The 25,768-nt window shown below is 34.9% G+C and overlaps 2 protein-coding genes and 1 pseudogene across 2 annotated transcripts; all 3 read right to left on the bottom strand.

Moving 5' to 3' along the window:
* Nucleotides 1–5,632: 5,632 nt before the first annotated feature.
* LOC132178213 (loganic acid O-methyltransferase pseudogene) lies at nucleotides 5,633–12,413 on the bottom strand (annotated as a pseudogene).
* A 4,656-nt stretch (nucleotides 12,414–17,069) lies between these two features.
* On the bottom strand, nucleotides 17,070–19,294 carry LOC132179543 (loganic acid O-methyltransferase). The gene is made up of 3 exons (XM_059592281.1): nucleotides 19,149–19,294; nucleotides 17,654–18,313; nucleotides 17,070–17,552 (listed from the first exon to the last, which is right to left on the bottom strand). Exons 1-3 carry the CDS (start codon nucleotides 19,239–19,241, stop codon nucleotides 17,211–17,213), a joined length of 1,095 nt encoding a protein of 364 aa, XP_059448264.1. The 5' UTR covers nucleotides 19,242–19,294; the 3' UTR covers nucleotides 17,070–17,210.
* Nucleotides 19,295–22,875: 3,581 nt separating this feature from the next.
* On the bottom strand, nucleotides 22,876–24,885 carry LOC132178212 (loganic acid O-methyltransferase-like). The gene is made up of 3 exons (XM_059590661.2): nucleotides 24,793–24,885; nucleotides 23,484–24,143; nucleotides 22,876–23,214 (listed from the first exon to the last, which is right to left on the bottom strand). Exons 1-3 carry the CDS (start codon nucleotides 24,883–24,885, stop codon nucleotides 22,876–22,878), a joined length of 1,092 nt encoding a protein of 363 aa, XP_059446644.2.
* Between the last annotated feature and the right edge of the window lie 883 nt (nucleotides 24,886–25,768).

Genomic DNA, 25,768 nt, shown 5'->3' with positions numbered 1-25,768 from the left:
AATCAATGCAATTTTGAAAAAATCACTATTTGAATGTCACTAGTTTAATAATGACATTTTTAGGCCAAAAACGTCATTATTAAAGAGTCACTAAATGGTGGAATTTTTGTAGTGATGGGTAAATGGTGTGGAATCAAGCCTATCCGTCAATCTAATCATGTTCCTAAATCATCCTATAACACTTGTGTGCCGTGTATTTGACAATAAATCAATGATAATCAAAATTTCCAACTCAAAACCCTGAGAAAATAATCTTCAAAATCTTAGAATATTCAGGTAAAAATCAAGCTTACCTCGTTAAATTCTTGAAAATAAACTTGAATCTTCCAAAGTTTGGGACGATTTTGAGGGAGAGTTGGACAAAATGGTGTTTGAGTGAAAAATCTTTGGAGAGAATATGAAAGAAATAGGGTTTTGGGCGTTTGAAATCTAGTCTTATCGCATTCTGGGTAATATCAAACGTTCTACCTCGTGTCAATGGTTTCCACAATTCTCGAACGTTAGTCAATGTTTTTTTTCTTTTCTTTTCTTTATTTTTTAAAAGATTTCAATTTGTTAAATCACTCCAAATGTTATGTCATTGCAAATCCTTTGGAAAGAGAGGCAACTTTTTATCAAACAATACTTAAAACAAGACTGCAAAATTGAAAAGAAATTAAACTCTCTTTTTTTTTTCCTCCGATTTTACTGATTACTTTCAAAACAAAAGAGTGCTCAACTACGCCAAAAGTGCAACCCTAACTTGTTTACACAGTGCACGTGTGTGACCGAGTTATTCAATCTATGGATTATCTAAACGTCGACCAACTAGAAGTCACTCGTCCATGTTGAGATCCTCCTCGACATAATTCTTAGATGGGTATTCCTCATCCTTGACCACGACAGTATAGTCTAGCTTGATACAAACAAGAAAAGTTGCTTGCTGGCGACGCTTGTCTCCCCTGAAGAGCTCCAGCCTTGAGTAGTTCCACCACGTCCTTCTCCATCTGAGCACACTCAGCTGACACACGCGTTAGTAATGATGTTAGGGCTGGCAATTTAACCCACGAACCTGATACGGACATGACACGTAGTTTTAGGGTTAGAGTTTAGGTTAAACAGTTCTGGGTCATAAACAGATCATTTGTTTATGACTCGTTTAGACCCGTTTATAAATATATTGTTAAAGTAATGATTAAATGATTAAATTTACCTCTTCTTATAAGCTTAAGCTTTTGAGATAACTGATAATTTAACATTGTATCAGAACCAAGAGTCATGGGATCAAGCCTTAACTCCGTCAAATCACCCTTCATTTAAATTAAATATTATACGTGTTGGGCATCACCTTTTAAAAGAGAGTTTAAGCCCATACGTGATGGAAAGTGTTAAAGTAATGATTAAATGATTAATTTACTTCTTCCTATAAGTTTAAGCTTTTGGGATAACTGGTAATTTAATATATGTTTATACAAAAAAAGTAAAACATAAGAAGTAAAAACAAAAGACCGGTTTCTTTTCTTTCTATTCAAACTAACCCTAGCGCCACACTCTCTCTCTCTCTCTCTTTCTTCTAAGTTTGTTGTTTGCAATATGGGGTGAAAACGTGATCGTTGTTATAATTCTTAAGCATATATATGCTCACTGATTTTTGAAGAAGCAAACATGTTGTATTTGGAGTCACCAATTAGAGTTGGGTTATCTTATGCGACTAATACCTCCTTTTATGAGGCTGTAAATCACAAGATCTCAGGCATGTTTCATCAATTTGATTGTTCCATTCTTAATGTGAAATTTTTAAAGTTTCAATCGGCCTTCTTTTCTTTCTCTTTTTCTCTCTAATTTCTTGAATCTCCTCTCCAGTTTTCCTTCTAGAATCTGGTAAGTTAGGAAAGATATTTGAAGAAGAAACATAATTTTTATACTAAAGATTCAAGTCGACTTCTTTTTCCTTTTTGCTTTTTTCCTTTTCTTCTCTATTCTATTTTGGGTTATCCTTAATTTTCGCTTAGAACTCTTTTGAATTTTGTCCTTAGAAAAGGACTTAGCTAAATGGGTTAGGTCAAGTCATGTCAACCTGACACGACTCATTAACTAAACGGGTTCAGACGAGTTGTGTCATGTCACTCGTTTATTAATGTGTTGTGTTCGAGTTGGCCAGTCTAACCTGTTTAACTAAAGGGTCATATTTGAGTTGATCTAAATGGGTTGACGGGTCAAGCGGGTCAACCTGATCCCAACACGCAAACCCATTTTGCCAGCCCTAAGTGATATTATTGCCCACTTCTTCCCATTGCTCAAATGAAGATTGTTCGTTCCGAAAATGTCCAAAAAGTCCCTTATATCTAATACACTCTAGCGCTTTCAATTTAGTTGCGCTAATTCACTTACTACTTCCTTCACTGGTTGCACCATTCTCCTCTTTCGGTTCGGTTGGATACAATATTTTACTCCATAATTGTAACGCCCCAGAAAAATTAATTAACTAATTATTTACTCCATAGTTCGCCTCGTACCCATATTCTAAGAGAGATAGGACTCAGAAATCTCACACTTTCCAAAAAGAGCCTGTAGTAGAAACACCTAGCTCTATTATCCTAAAATCACATAGCCTCATAGTATTCTCCACCTTGTCCAGCATGCAACAACCCCACTACCAATAAATACCCCCACTTCCGCCCTTCAACCTCCGTCCATAACTTCCACACACCCCTCAACCCTAAACCTAGAAATAGAAGTGTTTTATTGGGAGGAAAAGAGGAGATTAGAAGGGAGTTGCCATCTTCAAAGGTAAACTCCTCTAAGCCAAGTTTTGCTTTCATATTATTATGTGATTTTCCTGTTTGTTATAGATGCAGTGATGAGTTATGAAAGTATCCCTCTTAAAGAGTATAGGTTTTCAAATGTTTTAAACACCCTATGTTTTCCTACATTTTTATATGATTGTTGCTTATTATGTCTTATTGTACCTACTAGGAGCCTATGATAAGATTTGTTACGTGATGGTTAATTTGAACCTAGGAGCCTTGCATGTATCGTGGCATTTTGACCAAACGTTCTATGCACTCTGGCCGAACGTTCGACCTTGTGTCCAAACGTTCAATCATAAGCCTAAACCTTCTAAAAATGTCTAGAATATATGAAATTAGGGTTTTGTGATCTTTTAGCTAGTTTGCTTCTCGGTTAGAGCCTGCGTATTTGCAATAGATTCTGCAAGTAACAATATACTATGTTTCGTGATAGCAAGAACTTGAGATGTCCGAGGATTTGAGTGAGCGTACGAGATAAGTAAATTCTTATGACTGCTTTCCATAAAAAAACCGTGTGATATGTTAGCTGACTGAGCGTGCATATGTTATGAGCATAATTACTTTCATACAACTGTGTAAATGCCTTAATAACTGATTAATAAGATGCATCGTACGATATGGTACACCGGTACGTCTGGTATAATGGACATGGGCTTACTATATAAACTTGATTATATGATCAAATGTGTGTGTTATCTGGGTCTTGGATCTAATGGTTGTTCGTGACTGGTGCAACCATGTTTGATAGACGAGTCACTATAGGACGTACATCATTAGTAGCGTGGGCAACATGAGGTCGGACTGCTAATGTTATGGATGATAGTGTGCAATATTCAGGGCACCAATATTGTCTTATAGGTCCATTGGAAAAACGTCAACCTTACTAAGAATCGGTAATATATTAAATACGCCATGTATGACAGTTATGACCTATTACAACATTAGTTTTGTACATTAAAACTTAAAGGCGATTGTCATCGGGATTACCTCTATACTTCTAAAAAACTGAAACTATACTCTTGGGGCGTAATAATAGAGGCAACACCTAATTTGCTTGTGAAAATATACGGTTACTTTTACATATAACAAATGCTCATTACATACTCAACTGTGAGGATTATCAAGTTATCTGTTTTAAGGGTACTTATAAAAGGGAGAAGATAGAAGTCTATTTTGCAATACCAAGTTTGGTTGAAATGACTATTTTGGGTAGAAGTTCCAAGTTTACAATTGATGATAATATATTCATACCTTGTGATTTTTAACTATCTTATATCTGACATTTTCACCTTTCGCTTACATTTACTCTGAGTATGTTAGACGAGCGATTCCTTTAGTTAGTTACCAGCTAACTGAACTGTAAAAGTTGTTAGAAGCCTTACCAAAATGGTCAAGGCCAGTTTTGAGGGCATTACAACATTTCACATGCATAACAAATACAATGAATTTTGGTACTAAGCATGTAAAATATATTTTATATGCCATATGATCAAATAATTTAATAAGTGAATGCAAAACATATTCATTACAAAAATTTGAATGTCAACATAGATATAAAATCATTAGGATTTAGGGCACAATCACCAACATACTTTAACATCCCAATCACGTATGAACTCTAACTTCCTCTTTTATTAGGTGATGCCGAACACATGGAATATTTGTTGAAACAGGGTTGAATTAATGAAATTAGTATTCGAACTCAGGACCTTATGCTTTGATATTATGTTAAACTATCACTTGCTACAAAAGCTTAAGCTGAAAAGAAGTGGTAGATTTATTGAATACTTTAACAAAGCACATCGTAGTCTCATTCTGGACAATTATATCTTTAGCCAACCACTGATAAATTGCTTTTGAATGATAGTAATAACACTCTCAATGGAGTATATATCCTGTTAGAATATATGGAAAATATATAATATTTTTCGTATATTCCATAATTATGTTGATATCAAATATTCTCTATTTATGGGTTGATCGTAATCAAATATTCGGATTGTAATCAAATTAAGGGGATTTGATTACTATACTTGTATTTAGATATTGCCCTATAAATAAGGACCATTGTATTGTAGACAAAAAAAGTTAATGAGCACAATGTAACCCTAAGGGATCTTCCAAGTGGTGGACGTAGGTGTTTAACACCGAACCACCTGTATAGTTCTTTGTGTTCCTTTTCTATATTGCTTCTCCTCATATTTCCGCATCATCTTCATTATTTCAACATGGTATTAGAGCTATTCAACATATCTGTTTATGAAATTAATCTAATAAATGAAATAAAGTTTTAGTTTGCAACAAACATTGTGAAAATGGGTAGCGAAAACACCATTTTCTAATTGAAGAAACAAATGTTAGAACTTGATGATATGGTATTAGCTGTAGTCCGTAAGTTTGTTCCACATTTATGGCAAGCAGAAAATTCAAGTGATGCAGGATGGAAGGAGAACAATAGACAATAGATAAAAATAACAGAAAATAAGATAAACCATGTTGACAAGAGTGTCATTGGTCAACAATGAAGTTTCGGTTGAGTCTCACCACCGAGGAGAAGAGAGCAATCATGCCTCTAAGAAAATATTTTTTTCATTAATCATAATCTAATATCCATAAAAGTACAAAGAGCATTTAAATAGACACTGTAAAATAAACCTTAACCCTAAATTGACTGACTTTTGGGCTAAGCCCATTATTCAATAACAAAAACCATAATTTAACTGACTTTGGGCCAAGCCCATAACAATAAATCTTAAATACTAATTTAAATGCAAATAACTTAATTAAAATCCAAGTAAAATTAAAAGACCAACTTATTTATTTTTTACTTTGCATCACCAAATCTAATTGTTTGGCTTGCATTTTAGAACGACTGACAATACAAATGTTATTTGGTTTTCAATAAGGTTCAAGAAAATAGGAGTGTTGGCAAGTTTCTTAGGATATCGATCAAAGACCTCATCCACGATGTCATTTCCAAACTGCTTTTCAAAGACTCCTACGAGTGCAGCTCTGAGGGTCAAAGTAAGCGATTTGACGCTTACTTGCTTGTCCGAACCTAACTCTTGGATGCCCTCAATGCTAAAATGCCCATTTCTTTCAATGACTGCCATTAACTCCTTAGGAAATGGGAAATAAATGGGCAGATTAATAGAGTCCAGTTTTGCTTCAAAAACTATTCTCTGCAATCAGGATACAAATTAGGCTCTCATTGAAACATCATCTATAAATTAAACAAAATTTTTTCTTTTAGTGTTGGTCATTTGGAAGACACCTCAATTCTTCATAGACTCTACATTGGATAGTGTTTTCTGTTTTTTTTTTTTTTTTTTTAATTTTTTAATTTTTATTTATTTATTATTTTTTAAATTTTTTTTCATGTATGATACTTACAAATTAAATGGAAATTTAAAGCGAAACTCGCTTCTCTCTCTTGTTTTAGAGAGAGAAGCTCTGGAAAAAACCCTAGGTTTTTTCCTAGCCGCCTCCTCAGTGGGGCTTTCTCCTCCGCCTCGTGCGGCCTTTACGGGGATGAAGGAAAGGCTTTGCCTCTTCCTTTCTCCCCTCCCCCCTCCGTTTTTCCTTGTTTTCTTGCTGGTTCCATTTGGGTTTTTTGTTCTTTTGTCTGTGTTCTTGTGCTGCTACACCACCCGTCGCCATTCCTCAGTACCTTCGCCATTCAGCCACGCCTTCCACCCTCCATAATCTTTGAAGTGCTGCAACACCGCCCAACCGGTCATCCTCCACCCTCGCCGCCGCTCCTAGTTGTTGTTTAGGATATAGATCGGGTTTCTTCAAAACCCGATCTACTCTTCCCTGTTGATCCCATCACTAAACGCGCCTATCCATCGTCCTCAGTGGCTCCCTAGCTTCCTCGTCGCCGCCAGCCGATCCTTGATCTGCCAACCACGCTCCAACGAGTGGTGTACATGCTCCAGCACGTAAAACCTACACGCCACCCGATCTCATCCACTGGTCCTGCAGCTTTGTGTGGTTTTTTTTTTTTTTTTTCCTGTTGTAGTCTTTCCCTTGTTTTCCTATGTTAAATATATTGGTGAATATATTGGAGCGGAAGTAGGAGAGAGAGAAGAGAAAGAGAGCGGAAGCATATAATGACTACATTGTATTGAGTTTGATAGACCTAGAATACCTAAGGAAGTAAATAACCCTAACATAATATTCTTAACATCCCCCCCCCCTAAAACTCAAGCTGTGTAAGCTTGAGTTTGGGTAAAAGAAAGGAAAAGAAAGAGTTGAATTCGCCGAAAAGTTGCTCGTGCCGAAAGAGTTGCCGAAGTGACGCTATAAAAGTTACTAGTGCGATTGAATTAAGTCATGCATTTGCATTGGGAAACCATATACTAGTAATGGACTTGGATGTCTCGCGTGGTCGGCTGATCTAAGTAGGGCCGTCTCGCCTGGTCGGCTGAGCTGAGTTGAGAGAAGAGGGCTAGTTGAAGTGGCTAATCATGCCTGAAACCCTTGGACCATTGAAAGGTCTAACCCAAAAATTCTGACTAGTAATCGATCGATGGCCTAGGAGAGGCGGCAGTGACCATTGACCAGTGATGGCGGCATTTAACAAGGCATAAGTGGGCCGGTTGAAAGAGCTAATTTTGGCCAACAAACCCGTACACCAAATGAAAAATTGGTTTGACCCAAGAGTGCCTACCTCAAGAAGAATGAACCGGATTGAACTGCGCAGAAAAAGGCTGTGGAACTGAATTACACAATGCATGAACTGACTTGATTCGCATAAAACAAATGCCTAAATTTGGATAAGAATCTTGTTTTCTGCCATATAGAAATGCAAAAAGCAAAAACAGACCACAAATTTGAAATTAGGACAAAAAATTGAGTGGGAAACACATGATCAACTTTGAGTTCGGTCAACAGTCAACATTGAAGAAAGTCAAAGTTAAAAGTCAAGTCTTGCAAGGTGTTGACTTGGCAGTGAAGCTGATGTGATCGATATGCTGACGTGGTAGTGAAGTTGACGTGGCCGATATGCTAACGTGGCGCTAAGGCTGACGTGGTAGCATGGAACACCTAGCGCATGTGGTGCATGCGCAACAATTGATGGCGGGGCCTTGGTGCGTGAGATTCACGCGCAGAGCTTGTGGAGGCGCGTCACACGTTAGACAAAGGATTTCTTGCCAGTTCTGGAGTCGTTTGAATGAGATTTGTCAAATGCAGCCTAATCAAACTGCACGAACCACTATGGCAGCTTGGGGCGAAGCGGCAGTGGCAAAACTCCGGAGACTTCAAGCGGCGCGTGTGGATGTGTGAGGACTCCGATGGATGATTTTCGGACTGATCTAGGACAGCCGTTGGCGGATTTGTTGACTGGTGAGGAGCGTGTAGCTCCAATAAGGTAGTGGAGACGTGTGGCAGTTCCGATGAGGCTGTACTCAACGGCTCTAGGCTTGTTTGGCCCTGATCTGTCGATTGGCGCTATTACTGATGTTATCGGCGCAGTGTGGCGGTGCGTAACAGAACAGGCAAATTCTTTAGGGGCTATGGCGGCTCATTTGGGCACCGTTGGCTGCGAATGGATTGACAGGCTCTTGGTCTATAGTCTTGGAACAACTTTTGAGGTTATGGGCAACAGAAAATTTGGCGGCGCTTGACGTAGGGCTATGAAACTAAAACTTGTCAAAAGGAAAACGCCAGAAAAGACAATTATTGAAGGTCACAGAAAAGTGGCTCTGATACCATGTTAAATATGTTGGTGAATATATTGGAGCGGAAGAAGGAGAGAGAGATAAGAAAGAAAGCGGAAGCATATAATGACTACATTGTATTGAGTCTAATAGACCTAGAATACCTAAGGAAGTAAATAACCCTAACATAATATTCTTAACATCCTATATTTTATGTACTTTCTGTTTGGTTTTGCTTTTGCTGTATTTCATATTTTATGTGGGTTACAATCTCTTAGTACTGAAGTAGTTTGATCTTGTGGGAGAGTTTTTTGATGCTGGTGGTCGTCCTTCAACGGCTCCATCTTAGTTCTCTGTGGTGCCATCCCTGTAACAATCATTTAACAGTGATTGTTGTCTTTACCACATAAGACTCTTCACTAAGTTTTTTTGTATTTTAGTACTGCCTTGTGCAGCCCAGGAAAAGGCCCGGCTTGTTTATGGTTTCTCTAGCACCATGGATGGAACCATTGCCTACTGTTTGGTCATTTTGGACCATTCCTTGTATCTTTGCTGCATTTTCTGTTTGGGCTTTGTTGTTGGGGTGCCCATCCTTTTGATATTGTTTGATCCCATGTAACCCACTTTCCCTTATTTGATTAGGAAAAAAAAAAAAAAATGCAAATTTAAAGCATTTGCTTACTTTAGTCGCTATCTTACTTAATGAAATATGTAATTTCTTACCATATTTTCCATGTCCATTAGGCAAGATCCCAAAAGGTCTAGTTGCGTATAAATGGTCCAACTACAAGCTCTTCTGCTCTTGCACACAGGAAGGACTCGATGTCCAGGGCATTTGAGTTGCATAGGCCTCCACAACTTCCTTTGGAGCATTTGTGTAATGTATTCTTCCTTTATTCCATGCAGGAGAAGTTTTGTCCATAATCTCTTTGCGCACCTTGGAGAGCCAATTTAGGGAATGAGATGAGTGAAAAATGTGAATATTGGCTTTGGAAAATAGGCAGCCATAGAAAGAGCCAGGCACCCCAGCGACTAAGTATATATCTTTGGTGGGAATGACTTGAAGAGAATGTTAAAGTCATTGGAGGCATGGTCGTTAAAGAAAACTTTGAATTCTGGGATCTCATCGTAATCTTCCGAAAGCTGGTACTTGTGTTCTATGGCGTCTACAATGTTTTACATTGAAAGAAAGGTGTTGGGTCCTGTAGAACAGCCCAAGTCCGCAACAAAAATTGAGTTTAAAGGTGCAGAAAGAGCATTGATGTCAAATTTCTTGATAATTGCCTCCTTTATCATTTCTTGGCTGCTTCAACATAACCTCTCTACAAACCAGCGAAGTGATCATTATTTTCAGTTTGAATGTCTTCACATATACCGTTCTCAAATTATCACCCGATTATCAATTTCATTCCAAAGTTTAATTTTAATAAATAAAAAGAGAACATGTATATTGAAGAAGGATAGTTTTAATTATTATGTGTCAAAGGCTGCATAAACAAGTGTCAATCAGATATGCTAGCTTTCACTAATTTTCAACTTTCCCTTTAAGGTGGTTTTTTTTCGAGAAAATAAAAAATTTGGTCCTGGTATTTTGTCTAATTGTTTAAAAAGCACTTCCTAGATTTCAAAAAATCACTCCCAAAGACTTCGTTTTTGTGTTCCCCGAAGCCCCGAATGCCCTAAGTTTTAAACACTTTAAGAAAAGTATTCTTCCGGTCAATTTTTTTCATCCAAATTATTGATGGAGTTTCTGTCATATCAACAAATTGCCAAGTCATTTGCATTCAAGTCATAAAGTGGAATAGACATGTTATACTCATCCATATGAAATGATAATCATGTCCTGAAAAATAAAAAATTAAAAAAAAATTACGAAAAAACATAAAAGATAGAGAAAAGAAAAAGCATCGTGAGGCCTGGGGAGGGGGGGTGGGGGGAGAGGCAACGCTGGTCCGGGCGGAATTAAGAATTTTAGTGTGGGAGACAAAATCTAAAATAGGAATTTGGTGGAAGAAAAAGAACAGTTCTCGTTCTCATTGAGTGGGGATGTTTACTGTAGCAACGTTCCCTCTTTTTTAAAGGGGTTGTTTTACCATTAAAATGACCTTATCAAAAAAAACGTTCCTAAATTATGATTTTTGTGTAGTGTTATGGAGGTTATAGAGGTCAACTTTAATATATATATTTTGCAGAATTTTTTAAATTTTTAGGGGACTCAAAGATGGAGACCGACTTTCACAGTGGTGGAGGAGGATTTTTTTTTTATTTTTTTTTTTTATATTATAATTTTTTGTGACCAAATTGTAATTTGTAAAACAGAAAGATGAGTATGACTGTGTCCAACTTATTAGAGCACTCATTACAGCCTCACCAAAATTATTTTTTGGTTATTTTGATGAGGTAATTTAACAAAAATAACTTAAATCTCCACGTTTCAGACTCACTACTTTAATAAAATTAAAAAATAGTAAAGTAAACAGTACTTATCAAATATAAAAAGTACTATTCATTCACCTATTAATTAAACAACTCATTTCTCTTTCTTCCTTTTTGCTTTTCGTTTCTCTTTTTTTTTTTTTCTTTTTCTTTTCTTTTTCTCTTCGGGCCTCTCTCCCTTCTCTTTTTCTTTTCTCTCACCCATTCAGCATTTAGCGTCATTTCTCTCAACCAATATCGCCCCCACAACCCCATTTCCTCCTTCACAATCGAGGTGGTTTTCTCCATAAGAAAATCAACCAAGAATATTACCGTTTGAGAAAGAATATTAACGGAAAATTACAAATTTTTAAAAATATTAAATAAGACAAATATTCTTAAAATAGACCATTAGGAAAATACAAACATTCAAAGCTATAAAATTTACAGAAAAAATAAACAAATCTTTGAAAAATAATATTTAAATAGAATAGTAAAAATGAATTGTTAAAATAGTGAGACTGTTGGGGTGCTCTAAAAAAGTGAGTTGTTAAAAAGAAAAAAAAAAAGTATACTTTTGGTTATTTTGGTGAGTAAAATTTAGTGAGGCTGCTAAGAATGTTTAAAGATAGTGAGTACTGTTTACTTACCATTTTATTTTGGTTAAAATAATAGTGAGGCTGTTGGGGTGCTCTAAAAAAGTGAGTTGTTAAAAAGAAAAAAAAATTTACTTTTATTTATTTTGGTGAGTAAAATTTAGTGAGGCTGCTAAGAATGTTTAAAGATAGTGAGTACTGTTTACTTACTATTTTATTTTGGTTAAAATAATGAATCTGAAAAGTGAAGATTTAAGCCACTTTTATTAAATTGACTCACCAAAATAACAAAAAAAAAAAAGTTTTGGGGAGGATGGTAAAAATTATATGAATACCATAGAATCATCTTAGAAAACTCAGGTGTTAATCTGTACGTATTTCTAGGTGCTTTTATAGCATTCATAGCAGTCTCACCAAATTTTACTTACCAAAATAATCAAAAGTACTCTTTTAGTTATTTTAACAACTCACTTTTTTAGAACACCCTATCAGCCTCACTATTTTATCTATCCACTTTCACTATTCCATTTAAATTTCATTTTCAAAAATTTGTTTATTTATTTTTAACTATTAAAAGAAGAGAGAGAAACGAAAAGCCAAAAAGAAAAGAGAAATGAGTTGTTTAATCAATAGGTGAGTGAATAGTAATTTTTTAATTTTGTGTGTACTATTCACCTCACTACTTTTTTTTTTAATTAAAATAGTGAGACTGAAAAATAGACATTTAAGCCATTTTAGTTAAATTGCCTCACTAAAATAACCACAAAATAATTTTGATGAGCCTACAAAGAGTGCTCTTACATGCACATGTAGTTGCAGACCGACAGTATTGGGAAAACAACTTTTTATATATATATATTAAAAGAAAGTAGATAAATAAATGAAAATGAAAATAAAACCTGATACTTGGAATTTTGAGCATAGCTGTAAGCTCCAACTCCTCCGGTCATCGGATATGATTTAGGAAATTCATTATTATTCACTACAAAAAATAAAGGGTTTAGTGGCGTGGCAACTGTTCATTAGTTGTTGCCACGTTACTAAATTATAATGTCTTGCCACGCCACTAAATTATAATGTCTTAAATTACAACACGTTTAGGGTTTAATATGTCAAATTCTGATACGTTACAACCTCTTTGTAACATGTCAGAATCTGACACGTTACCATTTGGTAAAGTGTCAGATTCTGATACGTTATAAAAGTTGAAATAGTTACGTCCAATTTCATAACCCGTCAAACACGTTACCATAGATACGTTACTAAAGTTTAGTACCGTGTTAACACCATATACACATTACTAATGGTCCATGACCAAAAAAGTTGATTCGTAGTGATTCCTTTTGGTCCTCCGTCTCTATTCTCTAGTACCAAAACAAAGCAGAAAAAGAAGACACTAAAAACAAACAAATTAAGGTTTATGTGATGTCTCTTACAGTCTTGAGCCGAGGTGCCACGGATTTATAGGCACCATGCAAGATCCACGTACGTACAAGAGACAAAACTTCATCAGACACTCAAGTAATTTTTGATTTTTGATTTTTGATGAATAATTAGGACCCTCAAGCACCAGTCAGTCAATCCTTTCTCAAGACCTTTCTTGCGTGATGGTTTTGGCAGGGAACCTTTCGTTTTCGCCTACTTCACTAAAGCTTCAAAGAATCATCCAACTTAATTCCTTTACTTCACAAAGCTGCCTTGACTTTCATATATTAACTATATACTTAATTAGTGATGTAATCCTTCCCCTTAGACCGGCAACTTGTTGAGAAATAATCTCACATTGCCTATGGACAGAGACAGAGCCAAGAATTTTTATAGGAGCGGGCTAACCAATTTTTTTTTTTTTTTTTTTTTTTCAGTTTTTTAGAATTTTTTTTATTAAAAACAAATATTTTGGTTGCTTTTTATGAAATAAGGACTACCGTAAGGGCAAAAAAAAGTGAGCATTTGAAAGTAAGGGCCACAAAATAAACATTTGAAAGTAAGGATAAAAATAAAAATAAAAAAACTTAATGGGTATGACCCAAAAAAATTAAGAACAGGGCCAACAGTTTTTATTAGATATGGCCAAAAGATCTAAACATAGGGTCAATTTTCATTTTTATTTTTTTTTATTTTTTATTTTTTGGAGAGGACCGAAATGACTAAACTTAAAACTTTACTTTACATTTATTTTATTTTATTTTATTATTATTATTTTTTTTACTTATAATTTTTTTTTCCTTATTTCGGGGGGGACCATGGCCTACCCTGGTCTCCCCTCCCTCTGTCTCTGCCAGTGGACAAGAAGACCTTGAGCATGTTTATAATGAATGGACGACTCTCTCTTATTGAACCGATTTTATGAGCTGAGTTAGGCACACGAATTTTTTCAAGGTACTAGAGCTTACCACAAGACGAATGGGGCCAACACTAGTTACCACGTGACAAGGACCAAGAAAAATACAAGCCTGTACATGAGGGAGGGTATTGAGAAATAATCTCACATTGCCTATGGACAAGACCTTGGGCATGTTTATAAAGAATATAATGAGCAATCCTCTCTTATTGAACTAGTTTTATGAGATAAGTTAGGCACATGAATTTCTTTACAACTCATGTTGGAGATTAGGGGCATGTTTGAATGTGGGTTTGAGGGGCTTAAAAGTGCGTTTAATACTCAAAAAGACCGTTTAAAAAAAAAAAAATACCCTTTTGAGAAAAAAAAGTGAAAGCTTTTTTAAGGGTCTAAAAAGCCTAAAAATGACCAAAACGCATTTTTAGCAAAAACTTAAAAATAAAGCTTTTGTTAAAAATATTTTTTGACTTAAAAGTTCAATTGTTTAAACACAATCTCAAACAGGCAAGTCACGTTGCAAGTGACGTGCAAGTCTCCCTATATTTTCCAGTCCAATAGAAATAGATCTCTGTAGATCCTAGTCCATACACAATCGATCCTGTACCATTTTTTTTTGTCAAAACTTCATCAGACACGCAAGTAATTTTTTATTTTTGATTTTTGATGAATAATTAGGACCCTCTATTACCAGTCAGTCAATCCTTTCTCAAGACCTTTCTTGCGTGACGGTTTTGGCAGGGAACCTTTATTTTCGCCTACTTCACTAAAGCTTCAAAGAATCATCCAACTTAATTCCTTTACTTCACAAAGCTGCCTTGACTTTCATATATTAACTATATACTTAATTAGTGATGTAATCCATCCTCTTAGACGAGCAACTTGTTGAGAAATAATCTCACATTGCCTATGGATAAGGACGGAGTCAGGAAATTTTATAGGAGCAAGCTAGCTAATTTTATTTATTTTTATTTTTTTTTCAGTTTTTTAGAATTTTTTTTATTAAAAAAAAATATTTTGGTTGGTTTTTATGAAATAAGGACTATCGTAAGGGCCAAAAAAAGTGAGCATTTGAAAGTAAGAGCCACAAAATAGACATTTGAAAGTAAGGACCAAAAAAAAAAAAAAAACTTAATGAGTATGACCCAAAAAAAATTAATAACAGGGTCAAAAGTTTTTATTAAATACGGCCAAAAAATCAAAAAATAGGGTCAATTTTTTTTTTTTTCCTTATTTTGTTGGGAGGGGGGGGGGGGGGGGGGACCATGGCCTACCCCGGTTCCCCCCCTCCCTCTGTCTCTGCCTGTGGACAAGTAGACATTGAGCATGTTTATAAGGAATGGACGACTTTCTCTTATTGAACCGATTTTATGAGAAGAGTTAGGCTCACGAATTTTTTCATGGTACCAGAGCATACCACAAGACGAATGGGGCCAACACTACTTAATTACCACGTGACAAGTACCAAGAAAAATACAGGCCTGTACATGAGGGAGGGTATTGAGAAATAATCCCACATTGCCTATGAACAAGACCTTGGGCATGTATATAAAGAATATAATGGGCAACCCTCTCTTATTGAACCAGTTTTATGAGATGAGTTAGGTACATGAATTTCTTCACAACTCATGTTAGAGATTAGGGGCATGTTTGAATGTGCGTTTGAAGGGCTTAAAAGTGCGTTTAATACTCAAAAAGACCGTTTAAAAAAAAAAAAAAAAAAAAAAAAAGTAAAAAAAGTACCCGTTTGAGAAAAAAAAAGTGAAAGCCTTTTTAAGGATCTAAAAAGCCTAAAAATGATTAAAATGCACTTTTAGCAAAAGCTTAAAAATAAAGCTTTTGTTAAAAACACTTTTTGACTTAAAAGTTCAATTGTTTAAACACAATCTCAAACAGGCAAGTGATGTTGCATGTGACGTGCGAGTCTCCCTATATTTTCCAGTCCAATAAAAATAGATCTCTGTAGATCCTAGTCCGTACACAATCGATCCTGTAACATTTTTTTTGTTTTTCTCTTAAGAAATCTTAATTTCACGTAAAACATATTTGTCTAAAAAATCAAGTGCATTTAAAAATGATTTTTATTTTTAAAAATGTATTTTTATTTTTTGGGGTATTATATTATGAGATTAAAATAGGCGGATAGTGGATAGTAAATACAATAATGGTGCGGATGCTATTAGTAGAATTTTAATGCGGATGCGAATATCTAAAAGTAATATTTGCATTTTTGTGGATGCGGCTATAAGAGCTTGTTTGGATGTGTGATGTTTTTATTTTTTATTTTTTATTTTTTGTATTTTTCTTAACTCAACTTGAAATTGTGAATATCGAGGAAAAAAAGAATTGAGATTATTTTTAGATAGGTTAAAGAATATAAAATTAAATTATAAAAAATATAACAAAAAAAAAAAGAAAAAAAATTGGGTAGTTCAGTCACCACCTATATATTATTTTAAAAAAAATTTATTAATATTTTTTTAGTTGGGTTGAAAACTTTTGGGTTAAATTTAAAAATTTTGAGTTGAGTTGAGTAAAGAAGTGTCAAATCAACCAAAGGAAAAGAGTTGGAAAAAATATTGTTCCCTTGCTTGCTTCTCCTTTATTCCTTGTTGCTCAAATTTTCGTGTCGATTGTGTTTTCTAAAGCAAAACAGTTCATTTTCAACTAGTACTTTTCTTTAAGCCATTTCTACAAGATCAACAATCACATCCAAATACTGCTATACACATACGGGGGAGAAGCAAGCCGAACCTCTTAAATATTGAAGTGACATAAGTTTCAATGATTGTTGGATGAGAAATTTATCTCCAACTCACGCAAACATTTGGCAAATCAAAAGAAAAGCCAGTAGAAAAAGCAAATCAAGATCTAGTGTGGTAACTAAGGGCATGGGGGCGGATGCGAGCGACTCTGGGGATGCTCACTAGCCACCTCTACCTAAAATTTGGATGGCCGAACCACTTTGTGGGTGTTGGCCCACTAGCTAGTTCAAGTGAATTGATGGATTTAGGGTTTGAACTCAGAATTTTTTACTTTGATATCATATTAATTACTATTTATCCCAAAAGTATAAGCTAATATGAAAAGATAAATTTAATCATTTAATGAATACTTTAACAAAACATATTTGTACTTTCAATCTCAACACATATATCTTTAGGCAACCACTGATAAAATGTTTCAGAATGATAGTAATAACACTCTCGATGGAGTATGTGTCCATTTCTGAAAGACAGAAATTAAGCTAACAAATGAAATAAAGTTTTAGTTTGCAACAAACATTGTGAAAATGGATAGCGAAAACACCCTTTTATAACTGAAGAAACATATGTTATTACTTGATGATATGTTATTGGATGCGGTCCATAAGTTTGTTCCACATTTCTAGCCAGCAGAAAATCCAAGTCTAATCATTTGGCTTGCATTTCAGAAGGACAAACAGTAATGATGTTTTTTGGTTTTCATTAAGGTTTAATAAAGTAGGAGTGGTGGCAAGTTTCTTAGAAAAGCGATCAAAGACCTCATCTATGATGTTATTTCCAAAATGTTTTTCAAGTACTCCTCCGAGTCCGGCTCTGAGGGTCAAAGTAAGCGATTGGAGGTTTAGTTGCTTGTCTTGGATACCTAACTCTTGGATGCCCTCAATGCTGAAACGCCTATTTCTTTCAAAGGCTGCCATTAGCTCCTTAGGAGATGGGAAATAAAGGGGTAGATTGATAGAGTCTAGATTTGCTTCAGAAATTAATCCCTGCAATCAGGATACCCATTAGGTTCTCATTGAAACTTCATCTATAAATTAACCAAAATTTGGAAGTCTTTATCTTCTCAATGTAATATATGATTTCTCACCACTTTTTCCATGTCCATCAGGCAAGATTCCAGAAGTTCTAGCTCTGTGCAAATGGTAAAGTCAGAAGAGAGAATGACATCTGGGACAGAAGCTATGAGAAGTGCCATCAACCCTCCAACTACAAGCTCTTCTCCTCTCGCAATCAGGAAGGACTCCATGTCCATGGCATATTGAGTGGAATAGGCCTCCACAACATCCTTTGGAGCATTTGTGTAATGTATCCTTCCTTTATTCCATGCACGAGAAGTTTTGTCGGTAATCTCTTTGGGCACCCTGGAGAGCCAGTTTAGGGAATTAGAGGAATGAAAAATGTGAATACTGGCTTTGGGAAATAGGCGGCCATAGAAAGAGCCAGGCACCCCCGCGGCTAAGTATTTTCTCTTTGGTGGGAAGGACTTGAAGAGAGTGTTGAAGTCATTGGAGGCATGGTCGTTAAAGAAAACTTGGAATTCTGGGATCTCATCACGATCTTCTGAAAGCTGGTATTTGTGTTCTATAGCATCTACAATGTTTTGCACTGCAAGAAAGGTGTTGGGTCCTGTAGAACAGCCCAAGTCTGCAACAAAAATTGAGTTTAAAGGTGCAGAAAGGCAATTGATGTCAAATTTCTTGACAATTGCCTCCTTTATCACTTCTTTGGCTGCTTCAACATATCCTCTCTACAAACCAACGAAGTAATCATTATTTTCAGTTTGAATGTCTTTACATATGCCCTTCTCAAATTATCACTCGATTATTTTTTTGACATGTCCGCACAAAAGGGGGGAGGGGTATTCGAACTAGTGACCTCCGCTTCATTAAGTGTGGTCCCAGCCGATTGAACTACCTATTGGGAATATCACTTGATTGTTAATGTCATTCCAAAGTTTAATCTTAATGAATAAAAAAAGAACATGTATATTAATGAAGGGTAGTTTTCATTATTATGTGTAAAAGGCTGCATAAACAAGAGTCAATTAGCTAGATATGCTAGCTTTCAGTAATTCCAACCTTTCCCTTTAAGAGGTTTTTTTTTTTTTTTTTTGTGAGAAAATAAAAAATTGGTCCTTGCATTTTGTGTAATTGTTTAAAATGCACTTCCCAAATTGCCAAAGATGGATCTAATGGTTAATTTTTAAAAAAATATGCATTAGCCAATAATTCTTATTCTATGAAAAAATTTATAAATATAAAGAAAATTAAAAGAATAAAAAAAAAAGAAAAAAAAGACAGGTGATTCGTTGTCTACCATATATATATATATATATATATATATATATATATATATATATATATATATATATATATCCACTAGAGGTGATAAATGTAGAGCTACAATAAAAGAGCAGTTAGAAATTTTATGAATGATCTTAGGAAATTCAGGTGTTAATCTGTACGTATTTCTAGGTGCTTTTACATGCAAGTGAAGTGGCAGACTGACAGTATTGGGAACACAACATTGTATATATTTTTTATTTTCAAAAGAAAAAGTAAATAAATAAATGAAAATAAAACCTGATATTTGGAATTTTGAACATAGCTGTAAGCTCCAACTCCTCCGGTCATTGGATATGATTCAGGAAATTCATTATTCCTTTTGTCCTCCATCTCTATTCTCTAGTACCAAAACAAAGCAGAAAAAGAAGACACTAAAAACAAACAAATTAAGGTTTATGTGGTGTCTCTTACAGTCTTGAGCCGAGGTGCCACGGATTTATAGGCACCATGCAAGATCAACGTACGTACACGAGACAAAACTTCATCAGACACTCAAGTAATTTTTTATTTTTGATTTTTGATGAATAATTAGGACCCTCAACTACCAGTCAGTCAATCCTTTCTCAAGACCTTTAATTTCTTGCGTGATGGTTTTGGCAGGGAACCTTTCGTTTTCGCCTACTTCACTAAAGCTTCAAAGAATCATCCAACTTAATTCCTTTACTTCACAAAGCTGCCTTGACTTTCATATATTAACTATATACTTAATTAGTGATTTAATCCTTCCCCTTAGACGGGCAACTTGTTGAGAAATAATCTCACAGTGCCTATGGACAGAGACGGAGCCAAGAAATTTTATAGGAGCGGGCTAGCCAATTTTTTTTTTCAGTTTTTTAGAATTTTTTTTATTAAAAACAAATATTTTGGTTGCTTTTTATGAAATAAGGACTACTGTACGTAAGGGCCAAAAAAAGTGAGCATTTGAAAGTAAGGGCCACAAAATAGACATTTGAAAGTAAGGATCAAAAATAAAAAAAAACTTAATGGGTATGACCCAAAAAAATTAAGAACAGGGCCAACAGTTTTTATTAGATATGGCCAAAAAATCTAAACATAGGGCCAATTTTCATTTTTTTTATTTTTTTATTTTTTTTTTTTTTGGAGAGGGCCGAAATGACTAAACTTAAAACTTTACTTTACATTTATTTTATTTTATTATTACTATTTTTTTTACTTATAATTTTTTTTTCCTTATTTTGGGGGGGACCATGGTCTACCTTGGTCTCCCCTCCCTCTCTCTGCCAGTGGACAAGAAGACCTTGAGCATGTTTATAATGAATGAACGACTCTTTCTTATATATTGAACCAATTTTATGAGATGAGTTAGGGACACGAATTTTTTCAAGGTACCAGAGCCTACCACAAGACGAATGGGGCCAACACTACTTACCACGTGACAAGGACCAAAAAAAATACAAGCCTGTACACGAGGGAGGGTATTGAGAAATAATTCCACATTGCCTATAGACAAGACCTTGGGCATGTTTATAAAGAATATAATGGGCAATCCTCTCTTATTGAACCAGTTTTATGAGATGAGTTAGGCACATGAATTTCTTCACAACTCATGTTAGAGATTAGGGGCATGTTTGAATGTGGGTTTGAAGGGCTTAAAAGTGCGTTTAATACTCAAAAAGACCGTTTAAAAAAAAAAAAAAAAAAAAACCCATTTGAGAAAAAAAAGTGAAAGCCTTTTTAAGGGTCCAAAAAGCCTAAAAATGACAAAAACGCACTTTTAGTAAAAGCTTAAAAATAAAGCTTTTGTTAAAAACACTTTTTGACTTAAAAGTTCAATTGTTTAAACACAATCTCAAACAAGCAAGTCACGTTGCAAGTGACGTGCAAGTCTCCCTATATTTTCCAGTCCAATAGAAATAGATCTCTGTAGATCCTAGTCCATACACAATCGATCCTGTACCATTTTTTTTTGGTCAAAACTTCATTAGACACTCAAGTAATTTTTTATTTTTGATTTTTGATGAATAATTAGGACCCTCTAGTACCAGTCAGTCAATCCTTTCTCAAGACCTTTCTTGCGTGATGGTTTTGGCAGGGAACCTTTCGTTTTCGCCTACTTCACCAAAGCTTCAAAGAATCATCCAACTTAATTCCTTTACTTCACAAAGCTGCCTTGACTTTCATATATTAACTATATACTTAATTAGTGATGTAATCCTTCCCCTTAGACGGGCAACTTGTTGAGAAATAATCTCACATTGCCTATGGACAGAGACAGAGCCAAGAAATTTTATAGGAGCGAGCTAGCCAATTTTTTTTTTTTTTTTTCAGTTTTTTAGAATTTTTTTTATTAAAAAAAAATATTTTGGTTGTTTTTTATGAAATAAGAACTACCGTAAGGGCCAAAAAAGAATGAGCATTTGAAAGTAAGGACCAAAAATAAAAAAAAAGACTTAATGGGTATGAGCCAAAAAAAAATTAAGAACAGGGCCAAAAGTTTTTATTAGATATCGCAAAAAAATCTAAAAAAATGGTCAATTTTTTTTTTCTTTTTTTTTTACTTATAATTTTTTTTTTCCTTATTTTGGGGGGGAAATGGCCTACCCCGGTCGCCTCCTCCCTCTGTCTCTGCCTGTGGACAAGAAGACGTTGAGCATGTTTATAAGGAATGGACGTCCGGACGAGCATCGTATTATCTTTATGTTTAGGTTAGGTTACGGGCGCCGTTTCATGGTTTTTGTCCGTGGCCATCTGGACGGACTTAAGTGCTGTTCGGACGAGCTCCATAGAAGTTCAATTTCGAGTTTATTTCATATTTTAATTAGGGTTAGAGTTTGGGGGCCTATAAATACATGCTTATAGCCTCCAGAAACCCAGATTTGGGTTATATATGAGTTTTGTTCAATAAGAAGTCTCATAGTTGAGTTTCTTCCTTATTTTCCTTCAAACCCTAGATCGGCTCTAGTGTTTTGAGAAGATTTCTTAGATCTTTGATAGTCTCAAGGTCTAGAAATATTTATCATGTTCCTTATTGTTGTTTTTCACTATAACACACTAAGTCACGCTGCATCAGATGGGGTTGGTTGCGAGCAACTCTCGAGATGCTCACTAGCCGGCCACCTCTATCTACCTAAAATTTGGGTGGTCGAACCACTCCATGGGTGGTGGCTCAGTCACTCATCACTCTGAGTGAATTGATGGAATTATAGTTTGAATTCAGGACCGGCCTTTTGTTTTGATACCATGTTAAATCATCACTGGTTACAAAAACTTAAGCGGATAACAAGACGTAAATTTAATTATTTAATGAAAACTTTAACAAAGCACATCGTAGTCTCAATTTGGACATATATATCTTTAGCCAACTACTAATAAACTGCTTTAGAATGATAGTAATAACACTCTCTATAGAGTATATATCCATTTATGAAATTAAGCTAACAAACGAAATAAAGTGTTAGTTTGCAACAAACATTGTGAAAATGGGTAGCGAAAACACCCTTTTCTAACCGAAGAAACAAATGTTAGAACTTGATTATATGTTATTAGTTGTAGTCCATAAGTTTCTTCCAAATTTCTGGCCAGCTGAAAATCCAAGTGATGTAGGGTAGAAGAAGAACAATAGAAAATAGATAAAAATAACAGAAAATAAGATAAACCATGTTGATCAGAGTCTCACTGGTCAACAATGGGGTTTCAGTAGAGTTTCACCACCAAGAAGAAGAGAGCAATCATGCTTCCAAGAAAGCATCTTTTTCATTAATCATAATCTAATCTCCATAAGAGTACAAAGAGCATTTCAATAGACACTGTAAAATAAACCCTAACCCTAAATTTACTGACTTTTGAGCTAAGCCTATTATTAAATAACAAAAACCCTAATTTAACAGACTTTGGGCCAAGCCCATAACAATAACTCTTAAATACTAATTTAAATGCAAATAACTTAATTAGCTAATAAAATTAAACGATCAACTTATTTATTTTTTCCTCTGCATCACCAAGTCTAATAGTTTGGCTTGCATTTTAGAATGACAGACAATACAAATGTTTTTTGGTTTTCATTAAGGTTTAAGAAAATAGGAGTGTTGGCAAGTTTCTCAAGATAACGATCAAAGACCTCATCCACGATGTCATTTCCAAAATGTTTCTCAAAGAATCCTCGGAGTGCAGCTCTGAGGGTCAAAGTAAGCGATTCGATGCGTACTTGGTTGTCTTGACCTAAATCTTGGATGCCCTCAATGCTGAAACACCTATTTCTTTCAATGACTGCCATTAACTCCTTAGGAGATGGGAAATAGATGGGCAGATTGATAGAGTCCAGATTTGCTTCAGAAACTAATCCCTACAATCAGGATACCCATTAGGCTCTCATTGAAACATCATCTATAAATTAAACAGAACTTTTTGCTTTTAGTGTTGGTCATTTGGAAGACACTTCAATTCTTCATAGACTCTACATTGGATAGTGTTTTCTATGTTTTTTTTTAAAAAAAAAAAAGAAAAAAAAAAAATTTATTTTGTCCATGTATGATGCTTACAAATTAAATGGAAATTTAAAGCATTTGCTTACTTTAGTCTCTATCTTACTTAATGAAATATGGGATTTCTTACCATTTTTTCCATGTCCATTAGGCAAGATCCCAGATGGTCTAGTTGTGTACAAATGGTGAACTCAGAAGAGAGAATGACATCTGGGACAGCAACTATGAGAAGTACCATCAACCCTCCAACTACAAGCTCTTCTGCTCTTGCACACAGGAAGGACTCCATGTCCATGGCAAATTGAGTCGCATAGGCCTCCACAACTTCCTTTGGAGCATTTGTGTAATGTATCCTTCCTTTATTCCATGCAGGAGAAGTATTGTCCATAATCTCTTTGGGCACCTTTGACAGCCAGTTTAGGGAATGAGAAGAGTGAAAAATGTGAATACTGCCTTTGGGAAATAGGCGGCCATAGAAAGAGCCAGGCACCGCAGAGGCTAAGTACTTTCTCTTTGGTGGGAATGACTTGAAGAGAGTGTTGAAGTCATTGGAGGCATGGTCGTTAAAGAAAACTTGAAATTCTGGGATCTCATCATGATATTTTGAAAGTTGATATTTGTGTTCTATGGCGTCTACAATGTTTTGCACAACAATAAAGCTGTTGGGTCCTGTAGAACAACCCAAGTCCGCAACAAAAATTGAGTTTAAAGGCGTAGAAAGGGTGTTGATGTCAAATTTCTTGAGAATTGCCTCCTTTATCATTTCTTTGGATACTTCAACATATCCTCTCTACAAACCAGGAAAGTCATTATTTTCAATTGAATGCCTTAATTCATTTATAGCAATTATTATGCATGATGATAAAAGCGGAAGATGCATGCTTGTCCATGTTCACATTTCAAATCTAGCAATTATTCATTTTTGCTGCAATAGTTTTTTTTTTTTTTTTTTTTTTTTTTTGTGACATGTCCACTCCCACTCTGGGATTTGAACTAATGACCCCTGATTCATGAAACGAGCTACCCTTGAGGACACTTCTGCTAGACATTGCATGTTCAATGAATAATTTTACTTAGGAAAAAAAAAAAATAATGTTGTCAAGTCCCTCTCTCCCAGGCTAACAAAAAAACAAAAAATGACCCTATGATGGAAATGACATAATTTTCAATGATTGTGAACTGTGATGGGTTATGGCATAGCTTGGTATAGATGGATACTCATCCTTCTAGATTTTCTACAATTATTCCATGTAATGATTTAGATTTTCTACTTCAAAATACAATTTAGAGGACACCCGAGTTCTGAAAAAAAAAAATACTTAATTTATTACTCAATAATCAATCCCAAAAAACAATATAGATATGATCTTTTTTTATATAAATCGATTAATTATGAGGATAAGAAAGACTTAAAAGTAAAGAAAAGAAGAAGAAGATACCTGAGATTTGGAATTTTGAGCATAGCTGTAAGCTCCATCTCCTCCACTCATTGGATATGATTCAGGAAATTCATCCATCCTTTTATCCTCCATCTCTAAGTAATGGAGTAATGTATTGATGGGATTTGGTTTTCTAGATCTCTACGCCAAATCTTTTTTTCTTTCGTGTTTTTTCCAAGATGCTCGAGGAGATATTTTGGCTTTTCTTTTTGTTGGGTGAGCTCGAAGAGAAGCAGAGGGAGAAAAGAAAAGGAAAAGATGAGTTAGATTTAGGTGTATTTAGTTTTTGGTTTTAGTGATTTTTTCTTTACCACCGAAAATTACAATTAGCAAGCCACATTACAAAAAAAACAATTTTTTTTCTCACTGGAGTTTTCTGACGTGCATTGGCAAAGTTAGGATTCAATTCTTGTAGGGGTGGTACTAATAAGGATTTTTTTTTTTTTTTTTTAATGAGGAAATAAATAAAAATAATATTTAGCTTTTGCATGTAGAAATTCACTTTACTGTTACTAGTAAAATAGTTGCATAAGATATGGTTAAAATTTTTTTTTTGAAATTTGTTTTTTTCTGGAATTACATGTACTTTGTATTTGATTTTTTTCCTAACAGCATAAACTAAACATTGAGTGGATTAGAGAAATATCATTGGGTGGGTTTGATTTTTGGAGCGCGGTGGTTCTGTGTAATTGATCAACAGTGTTGGGGTTTTGATTTTTTGGCAAGGGAAGGTGGAGGAGTGATTTTGATTGTTGGAAATTTTTAATGGGTAAATTTTCTGCAGATTTTATAAAGCAAATGGGTTAACCAATTTTCTAGCAGCCCATTCCGCTTAGCCCAATTATAATCAACTAACCGAACTCACTATTTTTTAACTTTCTATTTACAAAAGGGTTAAATACTAAATACTCCCAGAATTTCATAACTTTATTTTTTTTCCCCTTATAGTTTTATTTTTATCACAGGAGATTCATGT

The sequence above is a fragment of the Corylus avellana genome, chromosome 4 (assembly GCF_965113065.1).
Source record: "Corylus avellana chromosome 4, dhCorAvel1.hap1.2, whole genome shotgun sequence".
NCBI lineage: Eukaryota > Viridiplantae > Streptophyta > Magnoliopsida > Fagales > Betulaceae > Corylus > Corylus avellana.
This window is presented reverse-complemented; position numbering and strand designations above follow the sequence as displayed.